Source organism: Artemia franciscana, unplaced genomic scaffold (genome assembly GCF_032884065.1).
Source record: "Artemia franciscana unplaced genomic scaffold, ASM3288406v1 Scaffold_1408, whole genome shotgun sequence".
NCBI lineage: Eukaryota > Metazoa > Arthropoda > Branchiopoda > Anostraca > Artemiidae > Artemia > Artemia franciscana.
This window is the reverse complement of record NW_027062817.1, coordinates 1-15474: the sequence shown is the minus strand read 5'-3', so window position 1 is coordinate 15474 and position 15474 is coordinate 1. Positions and strand designations below refer to the sequence as shown.

Sequence of the window (15474 nt, the reverse complement as noted above, 5' to 3'; positions counted from 1 at the left end):
TTGGGGGGGGGGCGAACACCTTGGAAAACTCTTAAAGCGGAGAGACCAGAATGAAACTTGTTGGAAACAATAAGCACCAGTCCAAGATAGGTGACTGACATGACCGGACCAGATCCACTCTCTCTGGTGGGGTTGGGGGGGGGGAGTAATTCGGAAAAATTAGAAAAAATGAGGTATATGTAACTTACGAACGGGTGATCAGATCTTAATGAAATTTGATATCTAGAAGGATCTTGTGCTTCAAAACTCTCATTTTAAATACCAACCAGATCTGGTGACATTAAAGGGAGTTGGAAGGGGAAACCGGAATTCTTGAAAACGTTTCATTTCTACGTTCGGAATTCTTCGGAAAACGTTAAACCGAGGTATCTTACGAATGGGTGATCGGATTGCAATGAAATTTAATATATAGAAGAATCTAATGTCTCAAATGCTCCATTTTTAATTCGAATCGGATTCGGGGACATAGAGGGCTGGAAGGGGGAAACAGAAATCTTGGAAACCAAAAATCTTAGAAAACACTTAGAGTGGAGATATCGGGATGAAACTTGATGGGAAGAATAAGCATAAGTCATAGATACGAGATTGACATAAATGGTACGGATCTGTTCCATTTGGGGGAGCTGAGGGTTGTTAATTTGGAAAAGTTGGAAAAATTGATGTATTTGTAACTTAAGAACGGGTGACCGGATCTTAATGAAATTTGATATTTAGAAGGAACTCATGTTTCAGAGCTCTTACTTCAAATCCCAACCAGATCTGTTGACATTGGGAGGGGTAGCTGGAGGGGAAAACCAGAAATCTTGGAAAATTCTTGTAAATGTCGTAGTTACTTGACTGACGTAACCGGACTGGATCCGCTCTGTTTTGGGGAGTTAGATGGTGGGGTTCAGTGCTTTGGCGAGTTTGGTGCTTCTGGACGTGCTAGGATGATGAAAATTGGTAGGCGTGTCAGGGAGCTGTACAAATTGACTTGATAAAGTCGTTTTCCCCGATTCGAACATGTGGGAGGCTCAAGAGTGAGGAAAAATTAGAAAAAATGAGGTATTTTTAACTTGCGAGTGGATGATCGGATCTTAATGAATTTTGATATTTAGAAGGACCTCGTGACTCAGAGCTCTTATTTTAAATCCCGACCGGCATCAAGCCTCTGATTTTCCTTATAAAGCAATCTATTGATTCTTGGAATTTCGCTATAGCTCATACCATATGAGTTCTTGGCTCTTGGCTCTTCCGACCTCGTCACAAGCGCCATATGAGCTCCTAGCTGTTGTTTTGATAGTAAAATGTGAGACTGATTTAATATGTATATTTAATATTATTTAATATATATCTAATCTGATTTAATATATGATTTAATATATATCTGATTAAATGTAATCCGACGAGAAACCATAGTGTCACACCACTGGGCTCACACGGTCAAACCTTATCCTCTTTTTTATTATAAGATATATCTGTAAGGGATTGACAATTATATATTTAGCTTAATATAAAACTTATATAAAACTTATATAGACCTTTCTAATATATAGAACTTATATAGAAAATATAGTATAAACTTATGTATATATATATATATATATATATATATATATATATATATATATATATATATATATATATATATATATATATATATATATATATATATATATATATATATATATATATATATATATATATATATATATATATATATATATATATATATATATATATATATATATATATATATATATATATATATATATATATATATATATATATATATATATATATATATATATATATATATATATATATATATATATATATATATATATATATATATATATATATATATATATATATATATATCTTATTATAGAACTCTTATATAGAATTTATATTGATCTTTCGTCGCATCAGAAATTGTTGCTAAAGTTTTTATATTTTGACAACAAATAAACAAAGTTTTTTTAATAGACTAAAATATCCATATTATACCTAACAAATAACTTGAAAATATTATGTGTACGATTGGGACTGTCCCTTCTCAACTCCTTGCAAAATCCCAATAAATCATCAGAGTAAACTACTAGCAGCTTTTATGGGTGCAACAAATCCAATAAATGGATAATTATAATTTCGGTAACTATTATTTTATTTATTTTTATTTTGCTTTGTAATTATATAATTATTAATCATAGAATTTATAAATTAATATCAATTAGATAAATTTACAAATATTAATTATAATTATAAAATTTATAATTATAAATTTGTAACCATAACTCTTGTAAACATGTAATTCAGTTATTCTTTTTCCTTGTTTAACAAAGACATACACAATTGGATCTTCTTAATGCAATGTGAAAAGTATCTTCTACTGTGATCCTTTTGCCCGTGTCGTTGAATGGGCATCAGGACTTCTCATGATAGGGGTCAGAATGGCTTCAGTTCTATAATAAACCAGAAATTATAAAGATTTTTAATCTACACAATGAGAAAGGCTCTTCTTTTGGTAATTTAAAAAGACCACTAGAATTTTTATTTTCATCTACGAACTTTTTGTTAGTAATAAATATACATAGCTTAAAAATTAACTTACGCAATCAACTTATATATTCGTGTATTTTTATTACGTATACGAGGGGGTTCACCCCTTCGTCAATATCTCGCTTTTTACACTAAAGTTTGAATTTGTTCCAATTTATTAACAATGATCCCTGAATCACAAATGCTGTTTAATTAGAATAATAGCTCTTTGAAAGTACTAAAAAAAGGTGCACCCCCTTATATACGTAACAATTTTTGTTCGTTTTAACTTTTAATGTTGCTTCTTACTTTCAGTTTAAACAAACTTGTTTTTTTATTATTTAATTTCTGATCATTTTTCAAATAGTTTTGGGAAATCCAGAGCCCCCTTCATAGAAAATTCTCTCCCCCCTTGAAAAGTTCCTCAATTTAGAGACCTTACCGCGTAACCCTCTCCCCTCCCGACCTTCTTGACATACAAAAGAATAACCCTTGAAAACCTCTGTATGTTTCCCAATAACCAATACTATATGTAAACAATGGGCAAAGTTCATATCTTGCATTGCTTCCCCCTGGGACTGTGTGGGATTAAGGCGTCCTCAAAACATAGCTATTAGATTTTTTGGCTATGCCGAACAAAATGGCTATCTCAAAATTTGAAATACTTTGGGTAAAAATGAGCTTTGTAGGAGGCCTAGTCGCCCTCCAATTTTTTTGGTCACTTAAAAATAGTACTGGAACTTGTAATTTCTGTTATAATGAGCCCTCTCGCTATATTTTCGGACCACTGAATTGATACAATTATCCGTGAAAAAACGAAAAACAAATAAACACGCATCCATGATATTTCTTCTGGCAAAAATTCAAAATTCCACATTTTTGCAGCTAGGAGTTTGAAACCTCTACAGTAGTAAGTACTGTAGCTAGAAAGTAGTAAGGCAAATTTTCTCAGAATCGTAACTTTTTTGGTTAGTACTAAACTTGATGAAACTTGTATAGTTAAAAGCAGCATAAAAGTCCAATTCTTTTGATATATCTATTGGTATCAAAATTCTGCTTTTTAGAGTTTCGGTCACTATTGAGCCAGGTCGCTCCTTTCTCTCAGTTCGTTACCACGAACTGTTTGATTTCTTCATGGCCTGTTAATTCGTTTACTACATTTTCGGCTTAAATAGCTGTAAATTATCATCTATTACTCTATTGACCTACAGTTTTATCTATGAAAGTTTATTGGCAGGAATTTGGTATTATTAGTTCAATTTGTAAGCTAAAACTCCCCAATCTCCTAATTGATAGCCCAGTGGAAGTCAGGGTGAACCTCTAACTTTATGGAGCCTCTGAGCTAATAGTCTTTTTCCTTACAGGAAAAGGACATCCAGCTTAAGTTGCAACTCATATTTGACCATCTTCAATCCTCGTCTGAAATGGAGCCACCATCTTCAAAAGGAGATTTAGACGGTTTAAATGACCGACACAAGAAGTAAGTATTGTTTTACAATTGCTAAATGCCTGACAATCGCCAATTGCCTATTATTATTTTTTTAGCATCAAAGAACAAAGATATGTTTTATCTATTTATTCATTTGTTTGTATCTATTTATATGCCAAAGCTAAGAGTCAGATTAAGCTAATTTTGCAATAATGAGAAAAAGTGGAAATTCAACAAGAAGAAGAAAGAATCAAACTATAGTAGATGAACAAATTAGACAAAAAGAATAAAAGATGGGTTTCGGCCAATTCTACTCTCTTTGGTGACATTTATGAGCCTGATATCACTTTTTGTTTGTGTTGTATCTTTCTAATAATTATTCTAAAATGAACCAAAAATGTCTTTTCAATAGGAGTTATCTACGCTCCAGACATTTGGAGTAACAAAAAATTTCTTTCTAATTAATATCTTCTGAATTTATAATTGGGTTCCTAGTTTTAGGGTATCTAAGTAAAATATAGTCTGTACCCATGCAATCCATGAAAATGCATTTCAGTCTAGGTTTTACAATCGCTATTTTTAGGGGGGGGGGCGTTTGGTTCTTTAGCAAAACAGTCCTCTCAAGCATGAATTGGTGGGATTAAGCAAAGAAAGATACAGTTTAGAACTGTAGCTAACCACTATTCATTCTTTTATTTAACTGTGCAGAGCTCCATTTTTTTCCTTGAAACAATGACTGTAAAGTAATGTAATGCGTGTGTGCCACAAACTTTCTATATTTAATGAAAGTAAATCCTCAGTGCCTAACGAGCATTTCGTGTGTAATAGGACCTATATTAGCATTTTTTCAATTTAAAAATATTCCAATTAAATAAAATTTTCGAAATCATACATGTTACAATTACAAAAAGGTTTCTGTAAAAATACCCATTTTTCAGTTTTCCAACGGTTGTAACAGTTATTACTCTTTTATCAGTGTTAAATTTTTTTCTATTATTACGGCTAATTTTTTTGTCATTTTGTTTTCTGTTGCTATCTCTGTCAATTTAAGACCAACTATTTACAGCTAAACTTTATTGATAATTAAATAAAAAAAACAACAAGTTTTTTCAACTGAAAGTAAGGAGCAACATTAAAGCTTAAAACGAACAGAAATTACTTCGTATATGAAAGGGGCTGCTTCCTCATCAACGCCCCACTCTTTACGCTAAAGTTTGACTCTTTCTCTAAACTCTTCATTTTAAAACAGTAAAAAAATTTAGCGTAAAGAGCGGGGTGTTGATGAGGAAGCAGCCCCTTTCATATACGAAGTAATTTCTGTTCGTTTTAAGCTTTAATGTCGCTCCTTACTTTCAGTTGAAAAAACTTGTTTTTTTTTATTTAATTTCTGAACGTTTTTGAATCAATGCATGTTTTGATTTTGGCTTTCCGCAGAGAAATAATTAAAACGAAATTTGCATATTTATTTTTTTTGGCTAAATGGCTTTCTCATAATTTCGATCGAATGATTTTGAGAAAAAAAGAGCGGGGGAGGAAGCCTAGTTGCCCTCCAATTTTTTGGTTAATAAAAAAGGCAAATAGAACTTTTAATTTTTTACCAATCTTTTTATTAGTAAAAGATATACGTAACTTATAAACTAGCTTACGTAAAGAATTTTTATTCTCATGTTTTTATTACACATATGAGAGGGTTCGCCCCCTCGTCAGTACCTCTCTCTTTACGCTAAATCTTAAATTTTGTCCCAATTCATTAAGAATGACCCCTGAATCACAAAAGCCGTAGAATAAATAGTTGACATTACTAAAAATATTTTAGCGTAAAGAGCGAGGTATTAGGAGGAGGTGAGCCCCTCATATGGAAAATAGTTTCTGTTTGTTTTAAGTTTTAATGCTGCTCCTTACTTCCAGCTGAAAAAAAAACTTTTTCATATTAATTTTTTCATTGTTTTTTTTTAAATAATGCTAGTAAATCCTCTGCTCCCTTCATGGAAATTTTCTTCCCCCATGACAAATTCTTCGATGGAAAGTTCCCCCAGTATATCCCCCTCTTCTCAACCCCTCCTCCCAACCAAAAAATCCTCCTGAATACAACACCTGTACACTTCCCAATAACCATTACTATGCACTGGTAAAAGTTTGTAACTTGTACCCCTCCCACGGGGACTGTGGAGGAGTAAGTCGTCTCCAAAGACATAGTTATAAGGTTTTTAAACTACGCTGAATAAAATGGCTATCCCAGAATTTTGATCTGTTGACTTTGGGAAAATAATTAGCGTGGGAGGGGGCCTAGGTGCCCTCCAATTTTTTGGTCACTTAAAAAGGGCACTAGAACTTTTTATTTCCTCTAGAATGAGCCCTCTCGCAACATTCTAGGACAACTGGGTTGATACGATCACCCCTGGAAAAAAAAAACAAACAAACAAACAAACAAATAAACACGAATCCGTGATCTATCTTCTGGCAAAAAATACAAAATTCCACATTTTTGTAGATAGGAGCTTGAAACTTCTACAGTAGGTGTCTCTGATACGCTGAATCTTATGGTGCAATTTTTGTTAAGATTCTATGACTTTTAGGGGGTGTTTCCCCCTATTTTCTAAAATAACACCACATTTCTCAGGCTCGTAACTTTTGGTGCGTAAGACTAAACTTGATGAAACTTATATATTTAAAATCAGCATTAAAATACGATTCTTTTGATGTAGCTATTGGTATCAAAATTTCATTTTTTAGAGTTTTGGTTTCTATTGAGCCGGGTCGCTCCTTACTACAGTTCGTTACACGAACTGTTTGATCTAATGTAGTTTTTTTTTATTGTTTTTGAATGATGTTTTACCACAACTTGTGCTAAAATAATTCTTTGCTTTCGTTTTTTCTTTCTTATCTGTGTCGAAGCTCATCACGGCAGGAATAGTTTTCAAAGAGCTCCACAGTTCAAAAGTTTTGCAAGCTGTCAAATATTTTATAAAAGAAATGAAATTCTAGTTTTCTCTGAAGTGAAAAAATGCATTTTCTTCAGTGAAAAATACAACTATTCCCCTGTTACTCTCCAAATCTTTCTATATCGATGATAGAAAACCATATTTTTCACGGCCTGTGATGATAAAAGAATTTTGTGATTTCAAAATCGGAGAATTTCTTTTCCCCAAAGAAATTCTTTGATTTTGAAATTTTTCTTTTTCTTTATTTTTTTTTTCTTCTTTTAGTATTTTCTCTATTTTTTCTTGTCTTTCTTTTACATTCGAAAGTACCTTATGCCTTTTTAAAGTTATTAACCGAAATAAGATTCTTGACTCCAATCTACTATACGATTTGGTAATAAATTCTTGGAAAAGCAACCCCTTCTTCAGAATATGTGAATCTTCTTAAAATAAAAAAATCTAAACTAATTACATTTTAATTTTTTTTTCTTCATTTAAATGGAATGCCTCCTCTTGAAAAAAGTGCTCTAATTATTGTACTTTTGTCGCTTAATAACGCTTTCTTCAACACCATTTTACAATAATCATAATTTTGAAATGGAAAATATGGCGTCTTTGATACCTAATCTGACATTTTTGACTATAATAGACCATTCAAATTTTGTGCCAAATTGTGATTTTTGTTCGTTTTTGGTTTCTTTTTGACGCCTAATGGTCTAATCTGCTATGGTCAAATTTTTGAAATAATTGGGCAAACCTTTATTAAGCTGTGAAAGGGAGAGTCGAGACCAAGCTCTCAAAGGGAGAATCTGGAAGATGGAAGTGTGGTGAAACATACATCACCCCCTTATCCTCCCTTTGAAAGCATCTTGGAAAACGGTATTTTTGCATTTATTTGAGAAGTTTGAAAATGTCAAATACAACTTTTCGATGTAACGTTGACTATTTATTTATTGAAATAATTTTTGTCCGTCTTAAATTGGGTTATTATTAAATAAATTTCTTTTTGTTCGTCATGGATTTTAATTTGGCTATTCACTTTTCTTTGAAAAACTTCATTTCTATAAAACTAAATCGAAAAGAATTCCTTCGAAAGAGTATAAGTAAACTCTATCAAAAATAACAAGTTCGTAAATAGACTAGAAATCCATAGCCCAATGGCCTCTAACAGGTTTTTAAACTTTCAGGAATGTTAAATAGCAGTTTTGTGACTTCTTTTTATTTTTTTGATAAAGTATTCTAAATCCTGTTCAAATTATTTTATGTAGGAAGTTTTATTTCCTCTTTTTTGCAGACTTAATCAGCTATTAGAACCTAAGAAATACAATTTTGAAACCGAAATTCAAGTATTGGAAAATCTTGAAAGAAGTTCCACGGATATGGAATCCTTATTAACTGAAGTTTGCAGTTTTAACGCTTTCGATGCAAAACTGTCTATTGCAGATAGTCAAATAGAGGTAAAATTTTTCGCGTAGAGACCTTTTCTATAGAAGAAGAAAGTACTATGAAAAACAAACTTTTAACGGTGCAATGGTGTCATTCTTTTGTTGACCCACTGGAATGAACACCTGTCGTTTACTTCCCATTTACATGTTGAAATTTCAGGGGTAAGGAAATTTCTTTGATGAGCTTTTACTCCCTGCGTCTCTGAGCTAAACCAGCATTTATTTACTTGAATTCTTTTGTCTCTGATTTTTCTCTCCTGGGGGAGTTGGTGAGTTCTTGAAAATCATGCAAAGCATAGGTGATCAGATATGCTTGTCTAATGCTTACTAATAATTTAAAAGAACCCTTAGAATTGTTTCTTAAACAGAACTAATGAGCTACATTAAAACACAAAACGAACAGAATTAAATTCCTGTGATAAGCTAAACTTTGAAGAACATAGTTTACTGGGAATGACTAAACGAAACCTAAAAGGGGCAGAAATAGAAATGGTCAAGCTAAACATTAAACGGACAGACACTGTCTCAAGAAGGATTTCGTGAAACCACACTGAAGAAACCTGCGTCATTTGTGCTTTACTGAACACAACAAGACATAATAATTCAGAAGCAGCTAATCAATGTTTTGATAGTTTGACTCGATGATGATTTTCCGAATGAATTGCAATTGAAAGGAAAATTTTTGCTGAGAAAATATTATGTTAAATTAGTAAAAAAAAAGTTTTCAATTTAAATGGATTAAGGTCCTAGTACAGGCCTATTTTGTTGAAGCACAAAGTAAGGTCTTAGCTTGTTTTGAATTGAATCGAGACTTAGCTCATCATTCCAAAGTGACAGTATGAAGTAATGGCACAAATCTCCACAGCATATGCCGAGCTTGTTTGCCTACCGACCCTGTCTGCAGTAGGGCTATGGAATGCCCTGGCTTAGACTTAGCCTTAGCCTGTCTTTGTACCGTCGTTTTTCCAGAGCTTATGTTCCTTTCCTGATCTTTTTACAAAAGAACTTAAATCTGCTTGAAATTTCTAGGTTTGTCCCCACACTTATGAGATTACGAGAACTGAGGGGCCAGATTTACTGGGGATGGTCAGTTTCAACCCCAGTAAGTAAATATTAACTAGAGTTGACTTTGCCAGTCCTGTTTAGAAAATAAAATAATCGGTTATACCCAATTTTGAACATGTAATTTTATACGCGATGAAGGTAAATTTAAACGCCAAAATAGGTTGAGCTCTCTGTGAAAGAAGTTGCCTTCGTTGGTGGTTATAGTATGTTGTACTTCACGCCCTTTTACACACAAGAAATGAAATAACAAATGAATTAACCTTCATTGTCTATTTTTTATACATTAGATATCTGTATTAATCGGTATTTCTATGCTTAGTGTAAAGGACCATAACCTTTTTATTGTTACTAAATGTTATAAATGCATTGGAGTCGACAATTCTTTTTCCTGAACAAAACAGTAGACGATTGTCACGTATTTTCTTTTTACTAATTAAATCGTAATTTATATGCTATGGTAGTAAATTCGGGGTTTCTTTGGGAATTTAATGGTTAAGCTTGGTTTTCATGTAGTACTTCCTGCTGCATATACTTGAGTCAATTCCTGATTAGCTACCAACTATGCCATAGCTTTTATTCCCTTTATTTTTATTGGCAGAATTTTCAACGTTTATTTTTATCCCCTAGGCATTCACAGGAAAGCTGCTGCCAGTTATGGAATATATTCAAGAACTGGTCGATCAAATGACACAAAAGTACTTCTGTTTTGAGGAAATTATGCCGTCAGAAGTTTTTCGGAAGGTACTCAAATTTCTTCTCTAGTATTTCTTTGTTATGAATAGTTTGGATTTTTGTACTATTGGGGTCTCACTCTCCCATTTATACTTGACGGTCGGGTCAAGTAAGATTTATGGGAGGTCATTAATTAGTTTATATCGGACTGAAACGAAATCAGTTCATTAGTTCTAAGGACAATCAAAACCTGCCGCAGTGTATTAACGAAAATGAAAGGAGCACAGCTTGAAGTAGCTTGAAACGTAGCTTGATGTTTTATAAAATCAGCCTTTAAGTTAAATTCACATTTTCTAAGTTTGGAAGAAGAAAATTCAAGTTTTGCCAAATCACCAACTGGAAAAAAAATAGCCGCTTGAAATTGCTAAACTAGTATTAGAACGTTCATAATTTCAATATGTTACCAAGAAGCAATGCATTGCATCTAATCTGCTTTTCATATGTGTTTTCCCATTAGACCATACATAAGGTGGTGGTGAGCTACCCTGCTGGATTCACATTAGAGCTACAGCCTAGGAAGTGAAGAAAAAACAGCAATTTTTTGATAATAAACAATAATGACTGGTACCAATCTATCAAGCGAATACAAAAAAAAAATAGTGATTATAATATTAACAAAACTGTTTCCTTGTTTTAGGAGAAATAGAAGTTAAACTTTGTTTTGGGTATGCCAGGGATTAATTTTAATCTAAGCTGTACATATAAAAAGAATTTTAATGAATTCATAGACTTTGTGGCACCATCTAATCTTTGTATTCCAAAAATAAGATAACAAAATGACTAAAACTGGTCAGAAACAAAATCATCCAAAACATATATCGTATCAAAATTGGAGAGTAATCCAAAAATACAAAGCTCCCGACATAACTGCAAAACTACAGGAGCATCGTGATAAGTTATCGGCACAAGCATTTCGACGGCTTACCCCATATCATGGGCTCATCTGTTTGTTCTGTTGACATTTTTCCTGGTTAATTTTGTTGTACTTATTGTGTTGTTCCTTTGTACCTTTGTTCTCACCCGTTTGTTCTGTTGATTTTGTTGTACTTCTGTGTTATGTGTTCTAAATGAAGTTGTTTTCTTTTCTGATGTTTATTCCATTTTCTCTCTTTTTACTCTACGATCCTCACATTGTTTTGTGCATTTGGTTATAAATAAATTATTATTATTGTTATATGCTTATAGTTTCATTATAAATTGTGAATATACAAAGGCAAAAAAAACTTTGTGGCTTTTAGGCAATATAATTTCATTTCATGTCTATAAAACTAGTGGAAACGATTTTATTTTCGAACGTTTTATTTTCAAGAATGTCTTGAAGCGAAAAGACAAGGCTCAAACTGTTTTAGAAAACCCATAAACTTCTTAAAACTGAGAATCAGTTGAGATACTGTGATGTTCAGTAGATAAATTTACCCAGTGTGCTCAGTGGGAAGGTGGGAGGGGTGAAATCCTGTTTGATAAAAGTATTGTACCCTGCCTTTTTAATTAAGATGATCAAATATATAGTCTGAATTCTTATGAGTTAGTGTGACGTGGATTTAATTAGTAACGATTTAAAATATAACCAAATGAAGCAACTTCTAGGTACATGCCCCCACCTTTTTCATTTGTTTTACATTTATTTGTCTTACCTTTCCGTAGATCGGGGATCTGGAATCATTCTCTGAGAATATTCGTGTGAAAATAGAAGAAAAGGAATCAGAGGCACGCCAAGGACGAGCTGTTCGTGGTGAATATTTGCTGGGTGTTGAGTCATTCCAAAGTTGGATGCAAACAACAGAAAATAGAATGAGAGAAAAGAGCCTACAGCCATCTTCACTGATAGAATTTCTGAACGTAAGTGCCTTTTACATGTAGTTTGAATGAGCAGAAACTGTGCAGTTGGCAATAACTCAAAATTTAAGAGAACTTTTTACAAAGTTTTGAGCGTTGTGCCAGAAAAAAAAATAAACAATTCAGTACCATGCTATAATAATAGATGAATAGATTAATATATTCATTTATAACCATAATACTTCGACATATAAATAATAGCAGCAGTCTTTCTAAACTAGACACGATAAACAAACTGGGGTTGAGTGAATAGTAACAACTAATAATTACAAAAACAAAGTACTAACAACAACAACAAAAAAATGAAAAAGAGCCAGAAAACAAACTCTGTCGTCAAAAAAAAAAAAAAAAAAAAAAAAAAAAAGAAAAAAAAAAGAAAAAGAAAAGCCGCACAGGAAAAGAAGAGAACTATGGGGCTTGAACATGCCCACCCAGAATTTACCTTTTTATTTACTTTTAAAACGCTGTTAGTGTTCAACCGGTCTAATGCTTGGCGGAAGAGAATTCCATGCACACGGTCCTAAATATTGCATCGTAAAACCACACGGTGTACTACTACGGTGCACTATAACCAAATCCTTGGCGTTTCTCGTACTTTAACCAAGTACATTCACATTACTTGTATGAAGTGAGTGAAATAGTTCAGGACATACATCATTTGAACATTTGCTACAAAAATAGCGGCTTGATAATATCTTATTTGGCCTACTTTTATAATCTTCTGCTTCTTAAAAATGAACACGTGTCATCATCCTCTTTTACATATCCTCTGATTAGTTTTGCTGCCTTGTTTTATAAAATTTGAATAAGAATTGTTAGCTAGAATTATTAGGCAGAGAATATTTCAGCCTTCTAATAATTCCAACTGCTCTGGCAACTTTCGAAGCATCCAAATCCCTGTTTTATTTCCATGACAAACGACAATCCAAGTTAAATCCAAGATATTGCGATCACTCATCTTGTTGTGCGGTTTTTGCGCGAGGCTAAATTTTCCAAAAAATAGGGTTGTGTTCCTATTGTACTGTACGCTATAAAATGCGTTTTATTAACATTAACATAGAAGGGTTAAGGCTTAAACACATATAAAAGCGGTTCAAACACTCTTAACCTTTTCCAATAGAGCCTCCTTACTATGATTAGAGAAACTAGTAGCAGTATCACCGGCAAAGAGCGTGAGACTTGAATCCGGCATGTAAAACCTCTTGTTGTCAACATGAAATCAATAAATAAAGTAGCTGGCCCAAGACTGAACCCTGTAGAACATCATATTTAACAGGGAACTGACTAGTAACGATATCATTTAAAATAACTCTTAACAGATTTTCCAAATAAAAATTTGTCAATTTAATTCAAAAAAGATCCTCTAATACCTAAATATTGTAAACGACTTTGTAAAATTTCAAAATCAATAGTGTCAAAAGAGATTTAGCAATAGGGCTTGATGAATGACCACACTCATGACATCTAGATTAAAAGTTAATGTTTTACATAAGCTTACTTGAACATCCAGAGTCACTATGGACGTGTGACTGGTGTGAGGATAGTCATGGTGGCAAACGCGCTTGTTCACTAATAAGTGACACGTCACTTTTAATTCAGTCTTTTAACCCCTAGGTGTAATTGTTTAAAACATTTCATTTTCTTTTTTTTGTACTTAAAGGCTTAACATCTATTGAGGGTAGAATGTGTAAAATATTGTAGCATTTGTTAGACAGTAGATGAAACTAAAATATTTCTTGATTTAGAAAGAATCGAATTATTTTCTAGTTAAATTTTTGAGTATTTGTAAACTTGTTCTGTATGAACCAAGCATATTGCCACTTTTTACTTAACTTACTGACTCTGTTTTCAAAACCTAGTTGCTTACTGTGAGCCCTTCCTCTCATCCGATTTGGCTCAAAGTTTGTGTACAGCTTTGATTAATCTAATATTTTAACATTATAAAATATTTGAATCTCTAAAATACTTAATAATTATCCTACAATTTAGCCTGAAAAATTAAAAAAGTTTGTGGAAATTTGAGCCCAAGTGTACCTTTGCCACTGGGGATATGGGCGTTTCTAATAGACCACACATAGATTCAAGCATTCATTGGACAAGCATTTTTGCCTTTAAGGTATTTTCACGAAGGAGCACGCTTATTTATTTTATCTATTATTTATTTATTTATATATTTTTTATTATTTTATTTATTTATTTATATTTATTTATATTTATAGTTATCTATTTTCTTATTTATATATTTATTATTATTTATTTTACTTAAATAAAGAACTGTAAGTAATCTGATATCAGTTGACTGAAAATTATGTAGTTGACCATAATTACTATGGCTTCTGGGACTATATTTCTTCGTAGTTTGTTGTATCATAGAAATACAGTTATTTTTCTTCTTCTTCTTCTGGTGCCAAGAGTGATTGGAATTTGATGCTACTGGTTATACATTTATATAAATGTTGATATCTACTTTTTATGACAAATTTGGCAATTCTTTTATATTTTTTTCCAGGAATTGAAATTGGACCTAGTGAGTGTGACAAAAGAAGTGGATACAATAAATAAATGTGTACAAGTCATAAGGCAGAAGTCCAAAAATGAAGAATATTTAGAAAATATATCTGTGACAATGATTTCCTTAACTCATCAAATAAAGACCATAAAATCGTGGCTTGAAGAAAATAAGTTACAGGTGAGCTTCTTTATGATTTAAAAAATATGATGATTAATGGTAGAATGAATAGAATGAATTTCAGTCCATGAATTAATTATGAGTTTTTTGTAATTAAATAAATTAAATAAAGGAATCACAAATGCCGTTCAATCAAAATAAATAGCTCTTTTTAAGGTACTAAAAAAAACTTTAGCGTAAAGATCTAGGTATTGAGGAGGGGACGAACCCATTCCTATACGTAATAATGTGTGTTTATTTTAAAATGAACATACCCCCCCCCCCCATAATACTGTTATGACTCGTAAAACATCAACAATGCATATTAAATATTTTTTGAGGCTTTTTGAAAGTTTTGTTTTGTATTTCCCTCGCTCCAACAAAAATCCTGGATATAGCACAGCTGAATTACCATTAACCTGCTGCTATCTCCTTTGGTTTATAATTCAAATATGATGCCTAAGCAAAGATAATAAATCTTGATAAACCAAAAGTTTGGTAACAATATGGTGCAGAAGGTCAAATAACCCATTTTATTGAAAACACACCGTAAGCTGAACTGGCTGAGGGGACGCACTTTTTCCCTCCCACCCACTCTATGTGTTCAGTATAGATGATTACACCTTGAAAGTCGGTGCTGTTGTTATCATAACGTAAAGGACAAAGGAATAACCTGGAAATACTGATTGTTTTTGTAATTCAAGTACGTCATAATTAAATTACAATATTTACCTGTGAACTGTGATCTCTTTCTCGTTCTTGAATTAATTCCTGCATTAGCAGGAATTTGGATCATTTGGATCATTATCCAGACTAATAATTTAGTTTAAGTTTATTAGTTTTAATATATCTTTTAAT

The 15474-nt window shown here is 32.3% G+C and overlaps 1 protein-coding gene across 1 annotated transcript in view; it reads left to right on the top strand.

Moving 5' to 3' along the window:
* The window catches only part of LOC136042520 (uncharacterized), a gene marked incomplete at its 3' end in the record, with an annotated part of 28352 nt that extends 13715 nt beyond the window's left edge, over positions 1-14637 (top strand). Inside the window, exons 2-6 of the mRNA XM_065727483.1 lie at positions 3885-4000; positions 8165-8327; positions 10008-10121; positions 11757-11951; positions 14458-14637. Coding sequence (XP_065583555.1) covers positions 3885-4000; positions 8165-8327; positions 10008-10121; positions 11757-11951; positions 14458-14637 — 768 coding nt within the window. The remainder of the gene's footprint in view (positions 1-3884; positions 4001-8164; positions 8328-10007; positions 10122-11756; positions 11952-14457) is intronic.
* Positions 14638-15474: the final 837 nt, after the last annotated feature.